Below are 16,963 nucleotides of genomic sequence, written 5' to 3'. Positions count from 1 at the left end.
GAGACATTTTGCTGACGTTGACTGTCCGCAGTCACAATCCCCCCGCAGCTCCCATTGGCCAGAAACTGAAAACACGGCCACTGGGAGGTGCAGGGGGCCATGTCTGTGGACGGTCAGTGTCAGCAAATGTCTTGCAGTTCGCAATCAGATTACCCTGATGGACCGCATGTATCCCGCGGGCCACAGGTTGCCCACCACTGGTTTTGGCAGAAGTTCTACGGTGAAATTGATACAGAGTAGCTTGATTGATAGTACTGTTTCCTTCATCCTAATCAAGTTCATTGCTCAGTGTAAGGAACTCTTTCTGTAAATCTTCTTCATTGTGCGGTACACCATTCATTTGGTGGTTATATTTTTGGAAAGGTCAGCAGAATAAGACAATTGACAGTGTTCAGATTCTGTGGCAATCAAAAGTAGCTATTGGTAATAAATTACGAGAGCTGTGTGGGACCCAGATGTTCTGTTCTGTGGGATACTCTGTGATTTCCAAATTTGTGTTCATTCCAAATTGGAACAGAATGTCAAATTTCAAAATTTCCAAAGAAATGAAATTTTAAAAAATGTGTTTCAGGTTAACTGAAACATTTTTGTTCTGATTTTGACTTTTTTTATAATATAAATTTCTAAACCAAATGTCATTTTCAAATTAAACAATCAAAACATTCCTTTCTGAAAATGTTGATATCCCTGTAATTGTGCACAGATCAAAAGCAGAATGAAGCCTAAATTAGGGGGTTTAGTTGTGCTGACGTTCTTCAAAGCCATAAGATAGGGAGGGAGGAAATAGTGTTTAGTAAAGCAGTATTTTCAGAGATCTGATATTAATGATTAATCTTTAGATAAATACAGATAACACAAACATACTTGAGTGAAGCAGAAGCCAAATACCCTTTCATCAAAGTTTCACTAGGGTTTTTGGTTTCATGCTTGTGCCAAGCATGAATATTTTAAGCTTCATTTGTATTTTGGCTTTTTGTGGAAGAAGTTTGAGTCAGGAGCAAACGTAAGTAAAACACGGTGTGTTTACTGGAAATATTGCTTGATGATGATAGCCATCAATCAAACAACACAAAAGGCATTATGTGGGCCTGATTCTTCAGTTCTTGCTCAGTCAGAGCGCTGATTTGAGTTGGAGTTTTGCCTAAGAAAGGACTGCGGAATTGGGCTCTATTTGCTGTCACAAACCCAAAGGGATATATTCATCTCTTCATGCGCATTGGTGGTTCTGCCTGTGTTGACAGGAGAATGATCCCAGGGTGCTGCAAATTTTAAATAATTTAAAAATAATGTTTGCCTGACTGTCTAAAGTACATGGAAACATATTTCACTGCACTCTTATTTGTAAGCTGTTATTTAAATATGTTTTAAAAATAATACACTGTAGTGTTTATCTGACTTCTTATAACTACAAAAAAAAATTTAGAAAGCAGAGAATCCAGCTGCTTTTGATATTTAAAACAAAGGAGATGACTACTGCACATGCACAGAATATTTGTTCAACAAACTTCAGAAGTATTCTCAACAAACAGACTTACTGTGATTATATACATTGAATGCTGTATGTGCTGCTCTGCAATGATAGCCGTTCCAATTTAAAAAGAACTATATGAATTTAGGTACCAATTCTGCCAACATTTATGTACACGTTCAAGTATAGTTTCGTTGATTTCGACAGGAGTACTCAAAATAGTAAAGGTAATCGTGTGTAAGTTTTCACAGGATAGGACTGGGGTTTGTTTGAGGTTGTTTTGCCCCTATTATTTTACTAGATTATTTTAAATACCTCAATACATATTCACTTGAAACAAAGAGAGTTCTAATCAGAAGAGTTTTGTCTGACACACATACAATCTACTTTCTCAAAAGCACTGAAGGATTCTCTATCACAAAAAATAATTTGCATTTTAAAAACATGTTTATCAGGAGATCGGCCTTTCAAACATTGTTCCTGTCTATAATTAATAGAATCTACTGCAATTTTGAGATCTTCTGATTACAAGGATTAGGCTTTGTTTGATAGCAGGGGTGAACTTTAGAATTGTGTCAGGGGTTTCTCTTTAGAAAGAACTAACTGTGTACTGGGTTATAAGCATACTGAACTTCCCATAACCAGGCACCTATTGAAGGAAATGATAACTCTTCATAAATATAGTTCTCTTGTTGAATCCCCATTTTGTAATTTTTTTTTACTATCCAGGAAACATTTTTAATAGAAAATGTTAGTATAAATAGAAGTAGATCAGATCTGTAACCTGTCAGCTTTGACTGTATACCTTTAAGTTAATTTAAAATGAAAATAAGTACAAAAGAAACTGACAGTTCCATTGTCTGTATGATTTTTTTAAATTTTATAGATACGTTATTACAGCACCAAAGATCTTTCGTATTTTAGCATCGGAGAAAGTGGTAATTCAAGCTTTTGGATATGAGACTGCGTTTCCTGTCAGCATCTCTATTAAAAGTTTTCCAGATAAGCGTACTACTTATGCTTCTGGCCACACCCAATTATCTCCAGCCAACAAATTCCAAGGCTCTGTAACCTTAACAGTATGTATTCAAAACAGTTCTTGTCCTCTCTTATCTTGCATTTGACTGTAAAAATAGGTTGGATTGACTCCACTATGACAAGTATCCAGTTTCTTTAATTGTGAAGAGAAAGGGCCTGATTCTCCAGTCTGCTACACCCATTTTGTGTAAGTGTAATTCTTTTGAAATCCTCCACTATGAAAGTGTAAAACTGGTATAATAGAGTGGAGAATAAGGTGCCAAAAATAATAAAAAAAAGTATAAATATAATTTTGTTCTTTCAAAGTGACATTTTTCTGTAGTGTAGTCACACCCTTTCTTTCACTGGTGCAGTTATGCCCAAGGAGATAAAATCAGCAAGAAAAAAGGTTTGTTCAAGTTTTAATATAAAAAACAATTAGTTTTAGTATAGGAATCATTGCTCCAAAAGAATATTGCTTTAATTATCTTTAATGCCTATGGTCATATCTCTCAATTATCTGTTTATCATGCTGATGATCACATCAGTTATCCAAACATGTTCTTTGTTTCCATGGACCAGACAGACGTGTTCTATATTTTTTATTGAACTAATGGTATTAGAGATACTAAAGCATCCAACTAATTAAACCTTCAACAAGGAAAAAAAGGAAAAGTTAAATAAGGGACAAACAATGAGTATGGAAAAGATTGATTAGTTGTGTGCTCAATCTAAGGAAACATGCTAACTAGTTTAGGGGTGAAATTAAGGCCCCGTTGAAGTCAATGGCAAAGCTCCCATTAACTTTGATGGGGCCATGATTTCACCCTTAGAGTGAAATGGAATTTGAATGAGTTATACAGTAACTGTATGTAGGTCCCTCTAGTCATGTATTTTACCTCTGGAAATGGCCAGTAAATGGTGCCTCAGAAAAAAGTGAACCACAATGTAGAGCTCATGACCATTTATACATTGTGAACATGGAGAAGAAATTCCTTCATGATGCTGGTGTTGATGAATGTATTTAGTAAATAATTAACAACAGAATGCTAATTATCGTTCAGATATTCTATTCAACAAAAAATGCAGGGGAAAGCCATAGTTTGATTATTTTAATATTTACCAATATTTATTTGTCTCTCCCCACAATCCCTGGCAGATTCAACCGAAAGATTTGCTAGGATCAGCGAGTTCAGTCCTGTATGTGTATCTGGAAGCTAGTTCTTCACATTTTACAAGAGAGAAAAAAATGCCAGTTACCTATAAAAATGGATTTCTCTTTATTCAGACGGACAAACCCATTTATACTCCTGATCAGTCAGGTACAGTAATGTCTGTTTCTTCTGTTTGGCTTAAAGCTTTAAAGTGAGTCTATGTCGCCAAGGAATTAGGATTTAAATTTACTTTAAACGATCAACCACATTGCTGGATTTTCACCAGTTGCTTGCTATCTAAGCAGACAGTCTATTTGAACATCAAAATAATAATTTGCAGTGTGTTAGCACTTTATGAACTAATTATTTCTTGCAAAATTCCTTCCTTCATTCCCGCTCTCCACCTTACACCATGAAGTGTTTAACACATGTGTAAACTGAGGCACACAGGACAAGAGAAAGATCTTTGCTGAAAATATGTTCAAAAATATTATTGAAGAAATACTTCATTGAAAAAAATTAATTGGATTACTGTCTTTGTCAAGACTGAGTTTATAGTAGTTTCCTCCCACAGAAAAATGGAATGCTGGATCATGGAAGTTAAAGAATTTATTATGGATTTTAATGATTTAATCTGAAGCAGTTGTCAATACAAAATCTGTCTATGTTGATAGCATGAATAAATGGCTCAATGTATTTCTGTAGTGGGGGTTACAGATATGCAACAAATCAAGAATATCCTTTAATACTGAAGATTTTTAGGAATAAATATGTATAGAAGCTTAAGGTTACTTGAACCTTTTAAAATTTATTATAAATAATTCTTACAGTGAAAATCAGGGTTTATTCTTTGAATGAAGAACTGAAGCCAGCCCGAAGAGAAACTGTCTTAACTTTTGTGGTGAGTCTGTTGCAATTTAATTTAATTAATAATACTGGCATTTTGGAGACCGTAAAGAGACTATAGTTCAATAGTAAACCACTGCTATAGTATGAAAAATGATTGATCTCCACATATTTAAAAAATTAACAGTGCTTGTCAGGAAACTGCTATTGCAATTTAATAACCTTTTAGAAGTCCTAAAAGTGACTTAGCACAGTTGGACAGAGCTTTGTAAGTCTTATCTCAAGAGTAGCCTCAGTGGAAAAAATTGATTTACCACTTATCTCTAAAGAAAGGTTTTGTGGGAGAGTTTTCATTGCATGTAAGTTGTTTTTGGTGTTGCCATTTCTTTCATTTCAAATGCAAAGGAATCAATAGTCTCAATATTAGCTTTAGTGTCATTACCACAGTAATATAATAGTGATAATATTGAGCATCATGTGATAACTATCTTTTAAATTCATTTAATTATTGGAGCACCAGTCAGATGTTTTGCCAGAGTTTCAAATTCTGGTGAGTTAGTCACTCCCAAGTTCACAGTTTACTGCTGTTTTAACTCCTGTATCACACATTTCACCAGAGGATTCAATTTCAAAGTTAGGGCATGATCCTGAAAACATTTAAGCACATGATTAGCTTCATGCCTGGGAGCAGTCCAATTAATATCATTGAGATTACCCTGGTGTGTAAAATTATTCATATGCATTTGTTTTTCGGAATTAGGTCTTAATTTTGTGTCGTTAAAATCTCAATGCATCAGGCTGAGGAGTTCTACATGTTGGTGAAGAGTCTATAAAATTAAGGTGCAGTTTCAGCATAGGAATTGTTTCAGAAAAAGGTTTGTTTTCTGTTCTGTGAAATGGACAAAATCTGAAGAAAAAATGAGCCTGATCATGCTCCCACTGAAGTCACTAAAGACTAACTCTCCTCTGAATGTGCCATATGAGCATGTGATGTTCACCTGTCTGTAACTTCTTTGTTTTTTGTTTTTCTGTTTTGATCTAAAGGATCCAGAAGGAGTAAAAGTGGATATTACAGAAGAGGAAGACTTTACTGGAATTATATCTTTTCCTGACTTCAAGATTCCTTCGAATCCTAAGTAGACTTATGTTTGTTTTAATGCCATTTCTCAAAAACGTTGAAACTGCATTTTGCTGATATGGAGGGGACTTGAGTTACATGGAACTTGAAATTTCTAGTCATTTTTATTATTACTGTTATTATTTATTATTTGTATTACTGTAGTTCCCAGGAGCCCAAAACATGGATCCCCTCTGTGCTAGGCTCTGTACAAACACAGAACAAAAAGACAGACAGTCTTTGTCCCCAAGTGTTTACAGTCTATGTATAAGACAAGAGACCACAGATGGCTACAGACAGAAGTACAAGGAAATAATGAGCCAATATTGTCTAAATAGACAAGACAGACTGTGTGGGAGAATGGCTGTATCATAAGCAGAGTGAACTATATGATGGCAGCAAATGTCATGTTAGTTCTACATTTTTGGGGGGGCATGTGTGTAAATGGGAAGGGGAGGAGGAGGAGAGGCATGTGTGGAGTTCTTGGTATTGTGTATATCAGCCATGCTATAAGGGTAATAATAGCCATGCTCTCTCTTCCTATCAGTCAAATCAGAAAGCAGCATTAACGGTAGCCGTATAGGAGGCGCACTTCCTTGTCTTTCTGATATATATGGAAAATGCCACAGTGGAAAAGGGAGTAGGGAGAAGTGGCAGGTGAAGATATTGATGTATAAAGCTGCAGTTATAGCAGAATGATAGGCCGATCATGTTCCAATGCCTGAGAAAATTTTTAAAAACTATAGACTTCTCTCCAACTCTTCTCTCCAACTCTTCTCTCTTCACTCCGACTCAGGCATGAGGTCAAAGACCCAACTATTTCCAGGAGTGAGAACTTTTAGATACACTCAAACACTAGTGCTAGTTATAGTTTGAAAGTAACTGTATGAACATTTAAACAGGCAATTTGTTGTTGTTTTTTCTCTATATAATCTGTGTGTGTGTAGTAGGGTTAGAAAGATATTATATGGCAAGAATAGATATATTTTTGCAGTAATAAAATCCAAAATAAATGCCTCCTCGTTTTCCTTGAATCCTGTAGGGGATGCTGCAAGTACACTGGGTGGGCAAAGTGGTACTAGTGGAGATTTAGAGCAGAGTGTTTTAACTGATTTTTTTTCCCCTAGAAAAAGTGAACAGTATTTTCAGTTATTTAAAAAAAACTGATTTCACATCCCTGTCAGGTCTTGGGTTTCTCATAACAGTAGCCTTACATCGTTTGGACTGGGGAACCTAAACCCCAATGATTTCAGGCACTGATTTTATGTACAATAGAACCTCAGAGTTACAAACACCAGAGTTACAAACTGACCAGTCAACCACTCACCTCATTTGGAACCGGAAGTACGCAATCAGGCAGCAGCAGAGACTTAAAAAATGAGCAAATATTGTACAGTGCTATGTTAAATGTAAACTACAAAAAAAAAAAGGGAAAGTTTAAAAAAAAGATTTGGCAAGATAAGGAAACTGTTTCTGTGCTTGTTTTGTTTAAATTGAGGGTTAAAGCTGTATTAAGTCAATGTGCAATTGTAAACTTTTGAAAGAACAACCATAACGTTTTGTTCAGTGTTACAAACGTTTCTGAGCTACGAACAATCTCCAGTTCAGAGGTGTTCATAACTGAGGTTCTACGGTACTTATTATTATTATTTGTTTATATTGTGTTAGTGTCTGCGAGCCCCAGACATGTACCAGACCCACTGGAGTTGTACAAGCCCCCTTTGGAGGATATCCTTGATCCGAAAACGTGTTAAAAATACATCTTTTCCTAACACTTTTAACCCAAAACTGACAGCTTGCAGTTTAAGATGCAGTCTCTACAAGTTTCAGAGTAACAGCCGTGTTAGTCTGTATTCACAAAAAGAAAAGGAGTACTTGTGGCACCTTAGAGACTAACCAATTTATTAGAGCATAAGCTTTCGTGAGCTACAGCTCACTTCCTCAGATGCATATCGTGGAAACTGCAGCAGGCTTTATATATACACAGAGAATATGAAACAATACCTACTCCCACCCCACTGCACTACAAGAGCTGTTTATTAGTAGATCAACACACAGACCTTGTCATCATGAGGAAAAAAGGTGTATTTTTAACATCTCAGCCAGCTACCATGTTATAACTACAACTTGCCTTATCTACATTAGGATTTTAACATGTGTTAACAATACACATTTTCCTGGTGTAGACATGGATACAGTTTAACACATACCCTTTGGTCCAGCCCTAACCCCAAATGTTTGTTCCAGGATAAAGTGCAAGCATTTGGGGAGTGTCCACACTAGCCATTACAAATATTAAAACTACCTCAAGTTAATTAGCAATCAGCCAACTCTAAATAAAAAATCTAGTGTAGATAAATCTTAAGGCTGTGGAAAGAAGTACTTTTAACCCATCTTAAACTAATGTATGGTAACTAACCCTTGTTACAACTTTACTGAAGACAATGCAGTTGTAGTACATGGGTTAAAAAGGAACATAGTCAAAGTTTGCCTGCATGACTAGGATAGGAACATATGTGCAGCTTTGTGCAGGCTTTTCTCTCACAAAAACCACACAAAACTGTAGATTATTTATTGAAGCAGTCTCTAAATTAGAGTTATTAACTATATTATTAAAAACTATATTATTGGATACAAAATTAATTCTCATCTTGAAAACGTCTTTTTTTTTATAGGTATGGTGTCTGGAAGATTGAAGCTAAGTACAAAAAGAGTTTCACAACTTCTGCTGTTGCAAAATTTGAAGTCAAAGAATATGGTAATATATGATTGTTCCTGAGTTTTTCAATTCTGAATATTAAGTAAGAAAGTAATAGCCGTATTTTTTAATCCCTTTAAGTATGCAATTAAAATCTTTTTAAACATACTTTTGAATCTTTGGACCATTTTCAATGACATCTTTTCATGTTGCTATTGCTTAATATTTAAAATTACATTTAAGTTGTTATATTTAACTTTCTGCTTAATTTTCAGCAATGCCAAGCTTTTTCATCTCCATAGAACCAGAAAAGAACATAATTAGTTCTGAGAAATTTGAGACATTCAGGATTACTATTAAAGCTAGGTAAGGAGATTTGGTCTTGATTTTAATTTTTTTTTTGTCTTTTCTTTGCTTCAATGGAAGGAATCCCCCAGTCTCTAAGGGTATGTCTACACATCAGCAGGGAGCATGCCGCCCAGCCTGGGTAGATAACGTGCTACCTCTGTTCAATCTAGTGCACGAAAAATAGCAGCATGAATGTTGCAGCAGGGGCTAGCCACCAGAGTACAAGCCTGCCTGACCTGCTGGATCGATATTTATGTGGCAAGCGCATGCTGCAGTGTCCACACTGCTATTTTTAGTTCACTAGCTTGAGCAGAGGTAGAGCATGTCTATCTACCCAGGCTGAGAGGTATGGCCCCAGCTGCAGGCTAGATGTACCTGAGAGGTCCTCCCATCTTTTTCCTACCTTCTCCTCAAAAAGTCATATCACTGAAGTCCTTTCTGCAGTGGAAGAGGAATAGCTGCACTTTCCTTCAGTACTTATCAGCAGTGGTTTGTATGTTAGTCAGAGGGTTTGACAGAGTACATACAAGACCATCTCTTTTCCATGCCACCTGTTGTTCAGAGCTTGACTGCTTATTAAAAATAAGTGCATATGATATTTTATGTTCAGCTTTTCTGCGTCCATTGCAGTAACAACTTTAAAGGAGTATTTTTATTGTTTGCAAGGTATTTTTATAACAAGAAGGTCACCAGGGCAGATGTTTATATGCGTTTTGGAATAATTGAAGGAACTGAAAAAAGGATGATGAAAAAAGCAATGCACGTAACTGAGGTAAGAAAAAGCTAAGCCATTTTTATTGAGTTCAGGCCTGATACAGCTTCCACTGAAGTCTTTCCATAGAATTGAATGGGAGTTGGAGCAGGCCTTTGCAGGCCAGTGCAATGGTTTGCATTCTCAGTTGTTCAAAGTCAACACATCCATTAGGGATGTAAAAGTTTAACTGGTTAACCAATAAGCACAGTCTTATCGGTCTTAACGATTAAACTCCGCTGCCCCCCCACCCACCCACACATCCGGGGTCCCAGCAGCCAGGACCCTGGGTGCGGTCTGGTGGCCGGGACCCTGGGCGCGGGGAGGCAGCAGAGACCTGGGCTAGGCTTGCGGTTGTGACTCTGGGAGGTGGCTGGCGGGGCCAGGATCCCAGGCACGGGGAGGCAGCAGAGACCTGGGCCGGGATGCCGGGTGCAAGCGGCAGCGGAGCCCCGCGTAAAACGGATGCTGCAGCACCCCCTTTCCCCTAGTTCTCCACCTATGTGAACTCCTTAATGGTTAACCATGTAACCAATAGAATTTTAATAGGTTAAACGGTTACTATTTTTAAACTCTATTTACATCTCTAACATCCATTAAAACTGCTGTTATCAGAGGCATAAAACTTCACCTTGGACTGAAACTTAGTGGATGATGTCTCAGACAGACAGAAAGCAGTTTCAGTTTGGCTCAACTGGCCATTTAAGTAAATAATGTATGTCTATAACTTTCATTAAATAATTTTTACACTGAAGATTAAAAAGCAAATGAAGGAAATTCAATACAGAATTAATTGTAATAATATTAATCTTTTAACAAGATCTAGACAACTCCAAATTTACCGGGTGTCCTTTGGAATCGCCCTTCTCTTCTCAGGTTAGTCTAGCTTTTTGGCTCAGTCATTCAGTCATGACACAAATCGGTGTCTCCCTTGAGTGAATGATGATTCCCCCTCTGCATAGATTCATTGATTCCAAGGCCAGGATCATCTGGTCTGGCCTACTGTGAAACACAGGCCATAGAACTTCCCAAAATAATTTCTAGAACAGATATTTTAGAAAAACATCCAGTCATGATTTAATAAATTATTGGTGATGGAGAATCCACCATGACCTTTGGTAAGTTTTTTCCAATGATTAATTACTCTCACTGTTAAAAAATTACATCTTACATCCTCTCTAGATTTGTCTAGCTTTGACTTCCAGCCATTGGATTATGTTCTACCTTTCTCTGCTAGATTGAAGAGCCCTACTGTAATCAAGTCACCTCTTAACCTTCTCTTTGTTAAGCTAAATACACTGAGCTCTTTGCGGCATGTTTTCTAATCCTTCAATCATTCTCGTCACTCTTTTCTGAACCATCTCCAATTTATCAACATCCTTCTAAAAATTGTGGGCTATGGAACTGGACACAGTATTCCATAATTGTCTCACCACTGCCAAATACAGAGGTAGAATAACCTCTGTATTCCTTCTCGAGACAGGGGCTCCGGAATGGGGGAGGGAGGGGCAAAGGGGATAAGATGATCAGATGATAAGATGATCAGCTCCGCTGCCATGAAGTGCAGCCCTTGGTAGTGGCACCAGCCTTTCTGAAGGGGGGGCTGAGGTGGGCCCACCACTGGACCCCACCCTCTGCTGCTCCTCTTTCCCCTGAGGCCCCACCCCCTGTCCAGTCCAGAAGCCAGAGACAGCCCATAGTAAAAGCTGCCTAGGGAGCCTGGGCTGCTGTGGGGACCCCAGACCCTCCACCTGCCCTGGGTGGCGTGACCCGGGGCTATGTACATGGGCTGGGGGCTGCTCTTGGGCACCCCGAGCCTCGGCCCTGGGCGGGTGGAGGGTTTGCAGTTTCCCACAGCGGCCTGGGCCTAGAGTGCCACTTTCCCTCCCCTTTTGCCCACTTGATCCTAAATAGGTTATAGCTGTTGATTTTAACATTCCAGTCATCCAAATCATCTCACCAGGTTTCAGTAATACCAACTAGATTAAATTTATGCTTATAAATAAGCAATTCCAATTCCTCTTGTTTGTTCCCAGGCTCCTGTCGGTGGTGTATAGGCGATTCAAAAATTTCTTCTCTTGATGTGCTTTGGTTCCTTGATTAATTTTGTTCTCAATATTTTGATTTTTGTGCTGAGTGCTCATATCTTATCTTTCCCTTTTGTTATTAATTTAACCTCCTCCTGACTACTCCAGCCAGCCTATCACTGAGAAGATTGGTCTTCCTTCTATTGAGGTGGAGACCATCCAAAGTATACAGCCTCCTCTCCTCAGAGAAGGTGGACCAGTGTTCCACAAAACCAAAGCCCTCCACTTACTTAGCTCTTGGTGCACTTCCAGAATCATTTGCGTTCTTTCTTCCTTTGCTCATGGAACAGGAAGGCTCTCAGAGAAGATTGCTTGGATATGTAGTGCTCTTAGTTCTTGCTGGCTTCAGGGACACAACTTGGAACATCTACTATCGCTTGGTTAATTTTCAGGGGAGTAACTTTGTTCTCCTTTGTTAGAATTTTTTATCCTTGGTCTCTGCTGTAAACAGATTTTGTGCATGTCCACATCTGAGACAGACACTGTACACCATGCCTTTGGAGATTATTTTTAAACTATGTACAGAAGCATAATTTGTTTATCTTTATTTTTGTTTTATTACCAGATAGTTGATGGAGTTGCAGAGGTCGATTTTAATAGTAAAAATGCAGTTAAGGAAATAGGCTACCAAAGCCTAGAAGAGCTAGATGGGTCATACCTGTATATTGCTGTAACAGTGCTAGAAACTACAGGTAGGGTTTTTGGTTTTTTAGTCCCTCATTTGAACATACTTATGTGAAAATCTGAATAAAATACAAAGTTTAGGCGTGGTTCCTGGCCCAAGATCTTCTTTTGTGTTCAGAAATCTCCTTTACCAAAAGGATATGAGAAGGATGACTTAACATCGCCAGCACAATTTTACATGTTTTTTAAAAAGCGTTTAAGGTTTTTATTAATTTAATTTCATATTGATAAAAGTTTGATCCTTGAGTACAAAGACTCCTCAGGCCTGAGTATAACAAATGGCTTGGGTTGCCATGACACAGGACTACTGAGGGAGAAAATGGGATCCCTGGAAGACACTTCTCAAAAGAAAAATATTTTTTTGTTAGGTGGACTTAGTGAAGAAAGTGAATTTGCTGAAGTCAGATATGCGCTATCTCCCTACAAATTGAACTTGGTAGCTACGCCTCTATTTTTGAAGCCTGGTCTTCCATTCTTCATCAAGGTTAGTTAACATAAGCAGTATGATTGTATGCTATAATATATAATGTTTTTTTTAATGGATGTTACTTGAGATCTGCCTGCCCATTTACTCTCTTGAAGTACTGTGACAAGTGGAGAGACTGTTTCTGCCAAGGTACTCCTGCTCATGCTCACATTTAAAGAATAATAGCATTTTTATAGCAAAGTTTCTCTGTTCTAATGATCAGGTTCAGGTAAAGGATACATTGGACCAGCCTGTGGGGAACCTCCCTGTAATTCTCAGTGCAAATGTATTTGATGAGCAAATGGATTCAACTGAGTTGGTACCAGAAGGCTCAGATGCTGGGACAAGACAAACAAGTGTGAATGATGGAACTGCTTTATTTGTGGTTAATATTCCATCTTCTAGCAAAGCACTAGAATTTCAAGTGAGTTAAATTCTTCTGACTGCTCTATTTCTTGCATAGTATGTACTCTCTGACTGTTTACTTTGGCCAGTCTGAAATACAGAAGGGAAGTTTTTACACACGAAACCAGTAGATTAGAAAATTTGACAATTTTATAATCTAACAGGGGGATTGTGACAAATATTCAATACTACCACATACGACTGCGTTAGAGGAAAGTTACTTGTATATTAAACTATTTTGAAACTAATCCCTTGCTGACAACAGTGAGGAAAAGAGAAAATGAAAACAAAACAAATCCAAATACAGATATAGGTGTGTATCCTAATTAGTTGCAATAGACTTTTAAAATTAAAATTAAAAAATCCAAATGAATTGCTTAACAATAAAAATCCTCAAAGTGCTTTTTCTCATTCTGGAGACGTCTAATCAAAATGACAGTAGCTTTCAGTATGTTGTTGACCTTTTCCTCTCCACTTATATGTATACATACATAAATCTTTACTGTTGGTTTGGGTTTTTTTACTTATTTGGATTTGACAGTTTTTTATAAAAGAAAATGTGAAATGGTTGAAATTGATTTGTCTATATATTAAAGATGATCACCTAATTCAAAAGGTTCAGTTCATACAAACATCAAAATCTTCAGATACTGGTTATCCAAATGTACATGAACCAATTTATCTCGGCCTAGAAATTATTCAAAGCAGGCTTTCTCATAGAATTTCCCTTTGTTAATTGTTCATTGACCATCTCAGAGGGACAAGATGGTATTTTGGGATTTTGGCATCTATCTGAAACCAGAATGTGCAGAGGTAAATTTCAGACAAATGCTTGAGTTGGCTGTCATTTTATCAGAACTACTTAATCCATCCTGTATACGTATTATATTAAATTTTAATTTTATTATTTATTTAATAGGAGGAAGTATAATTTCATAATTAAAGAATGCATTTGGGAGTCAGCATGCCTGACTTGTGATCCTTTCTTTATCACTGACTCGAGAGCTGTGGGTGCTTAGTTCTCTTGAAATCAAGCCATGAGCCTCTTTTGGACTCTGTTTACCTATTTACAAAATGACTTTAATAATTCCTGATTCACAGGGCTATTGTGAAGTTTACTTGATTAATGACGAAGAGCTTTTAGATGCTGGATAAAAGGCATTGTACAAAACATTATCAGAATGTTTGTTGGTATTAAATCTTTGTATGCACTTTATATAATTTTTAGCTAAAAACTGCAGATGCAAGTCTATCAGAAGAAAATCAGGCTACTGGAAACTATGAAGCAAAAGCATACTCATCGCTCAGCAAAAGTTATCTGTACATTGACTGGGCTTCAAACTATAAACTACTACGTGTGGGGGATTATATAAGCATTAAAGTGTATCCACATAGCCACTATATTCATAAAATACATTGCTACAGCTATTTGGTAAGTAACAGATGTATTTTCACATTAAAACATTGTTTTGTAATTTAGTACAAGGTGCCAAATCGACAACACTAGAGAAATCAAAGTCCTATATTTAACCGCGGAACAGGGTCTGTTCAGACAGCGACACACATTTCCCCCATTGCTCCTGTATTACACCTTAATTTTGACATGGGGAGAACTTGTAAAAATGAGAGGAAAAATCAGTCTGCATTTGTATCAGCATTGTGTTAATTGCTTGTCAGCAGCCTCAAGTACGCTGTAGCTCACGAAAGCTTATGCTCAAATAAATTTGTTAGTCTCTAAGGTGTCACAAGTACTCCTTTTTCTTTTTGTGAATACAGACTAACATGGCTGCTACTCTGAAACTTGTGAAGTAAGTGTGCCACAGAACTTCAACATTTCAAAAATGCAGCAGTGGGCAGCAGCAAAGGGCTTGTAGACTTGATTTTTTGACAGTTTCCTGATTTGAAGACCGTCATTCAGCAAACACTAAGACACATGCTTACTTCTCTTGGAAGTCATACACTCATGTAGGGAAATAGTTCATGATCCCAGCACCAAGAATCTTCTCAGTAGCGCTGTGTGTGTATGTATATGGTTGATTATGGGCAAGATTATGGGCACTCATCAAGACAGCATTTGCAATGCATATCCACTTCTGTTTGGGAATGGGGAGTTATGTCCTTTTCCTTGCACTGTCTAAATTTGGTCCATTGAACAGGGGAAGATAAACTTCCCCACACTGCCAGCAAATATTTGATATATTAGACTCCTCATTTTTTTCAGGTACACTATTACATTGTATCTGAGGGCTTATAGGACGATGTACAGTATAAAAAAGTGCTACTTCAGTTGTATTACAATCTGTTTATATTAAAACAAACAATACTATTTCAATTGACACAACTCTCTTTTACATTAATTTAAGGTAGACTACATTAAGCATCTCAAATGCTTGATTCTTCGTATGCTCTGAATTCAAGATAAAGTTGCCAATTTTACATGCTGTTGTGAGGCTTAATTTATGTTTACAAAGTGATTTGAGTTCATGTAAAAATCAATACAAAAGGGCAAAAGTATTTCTAAAAGTAAGATTTAACTTTTTTAATTTCCTTTTTGTTATTTTTCAGCAGTTAAGATACACAAATAGTATATTATCTACAATCTTTCTCTTTGCCAAAGTGACTTTTCTAGGGAGTCAGGAACATTTGCTGGGACTAGTTTCTTTCTTTTTTGTTTTCTCCCCCCCTCCCCATTTTATAGATATTATCCAAAGGGAAAATAGTAAGTTTTGGAACTCAGGAGAGGATTATGAGCTCAGATTATGAAAATCTAAACTTTCAGCTAACGCAAGAAATGGTTCCTTCAGCCCGTCTCCTTGTCTACTACATTGTCACTGGAGAGGAAACTGCAGAATTAGTAGCAGATTCAGTTTGGCTGAATATAGAACAGAAGTGTGGGAATAGCCTCCAGGTGAGTGTATGAGTCGGTGTATTAAAAGTTCCATAAACATTCTCAAATTAAGTGGTCCGTTTGTTTTATCATCAAAATTCTACCCTCAGAGCTGCACAGTTTCTCTAATGTTTTCCCCACATGTTAATGTCAGCCTTCAAATCTCTTAATTATTTTTAAGTAACTGTGACTGGAGTCCCAGGAGAGCTGCACTGAAGTTACTCAATTCAGGCAAACTGCAAAGAATGGGGCAGACAATCTCCAAAGCTAGTTGATATTCCTATTCTTAGATTTACCAAACCAGCACAAAACAGCTTCTATAATACCTTACTGGTTACCCAGAAGCCAACTGCACAGATCCCTTAAAGTAACCCTTAAAGTCTTAGACCTCCACCCAGACACCCAAGTCAAATATGATGAGGATTACTGAAAATCTAATTCATCATATACATTCTACCAGTCCCAAAGGATCAGACACATTACCTCCCAGGTTAATGAATATTCCAGATCTTACCGAAATACATGCTTAGAGCCAATCCTTATTAACTAAACTAAAATTTATTAAAAAAGAAAAGAGAGAGAGTATTGGTTAAAAGAGCAGTATGCGTACAGACATGAGTACAGTTCTGAGATCAGATTCATAGTAGAGATGGTGAGCTTTGTAGTTGCAAAGAGTTCTTTCAGAATTAGTCCATAGATTATAGTCTAGTGTTTATATTCAGGGTGATCCAGATGGGACTGGAGATCTCAGTGTTATGACTCAAGCTTCCCCTGAATGAAGCATCAAGCAGATCTGAGATAAAAATGATCAGGACCCAAGAGACCTTTATACAGTTCCAGGCCTTCTCTTGACAACTCGGAGTCCTTAAGTGAACAATAGGCAATCGTGGAAACTTTGAAGTAGACCTATTTCCTAAGCGTCACTAGTAATTAGCTACAGGGATTTATATAGGCAATTGCCCGTTTTCCACCATTTGCAGGTGATTTGCTAGACATTTCAAAGAAAGATGAATACAGTGATATTACTATATTTAT

General features: G+C 37.3%; 1 protein-coding gene across 4 annotated transcripts in view; it reads left to right on the top strand.

Moving 5' to 3' along the window:
- The first annotated feature begins 324 nt into the window (after positions 1 to 324).
- Positions 325 to 16,963, top strand: part of C5 (complement C5) — a 51,373-nt gene continuing 34,734 nt past the window's right edge. For 2 of the 4 annotated variants that reach the window (XM_073314962.1, XM_078849142.1), the window contains exons 1-11: positions 3,651 to 3,807; positions 4,470 to 4,540; positions 5,530 to 5,621; positions 8,278 to 8,360; positions 8,576 to 8,666; positions 9,315 to 9,420; positions 12,052 to 12,178; positions 12,539 to 12,654; positions 12,860 to 13,060; positions 14,270 to 14,473; positions 15,740 to 15,949. In XM_073314962.1, coding sequence (XP_073171063.1) covers positions 3,735 to 3,807; positions 4,470 to 4,540; positions 5,530 to 5,621; positions 8,278 to 8,360; positions 8,576 to 8,666; positions 9,315 to 9,420; positions 12,052 to 12,178; positions 12,539 to 12,654; positions 12,860 to 13,060; positions 14,270 to 14,473; positions 15,740 to 15,949 — 1,374 coding nt within the window. In that variant the 5' untranslated portion in view covers positions 3,651 to 3,734. Of the gene's footprint in view, positions 1,004 to 2,354; positions 2,548 to 3,644; positions 3,808 to 4,469; positions 4,541 to 5,529; positions 5,622 to 8,277; positions 8,361 to 8,575; positions 8,667 to 9,314; positions 9,421 to 12,051; positions 12,179 to 12,538; positions 12,655 to 12,859; positions 13,061 to 14,269; positions 14,474 to 15,739; positions 15,950 to 16,963 lie in introns of those variants that run through there. The other 2 variants (XM_073314964.1, XM_073314963.1) reach the window with 2 other exon arrangements.

Source organism: Lepidochelys kempii, chromosome 16 (genome assembly GCF_965140285.1).
Source record: "Lepidochelys kempii isolate rLepKem1 chromosome 16, rLepKem1.hap1, whole genome shotgun sequence".
NCBI classification, from domain to species: Eukaryota; Metazoa; Chordata; order Testudines; family Cheloniidae; genus Lepidochelys; species Lepidochelys kempii.
The sequence above is the reverse complement of the archived record's forward strand: the minus strand, read 5'-3'. Positions and strand labels throughout refer to the sequence as shown.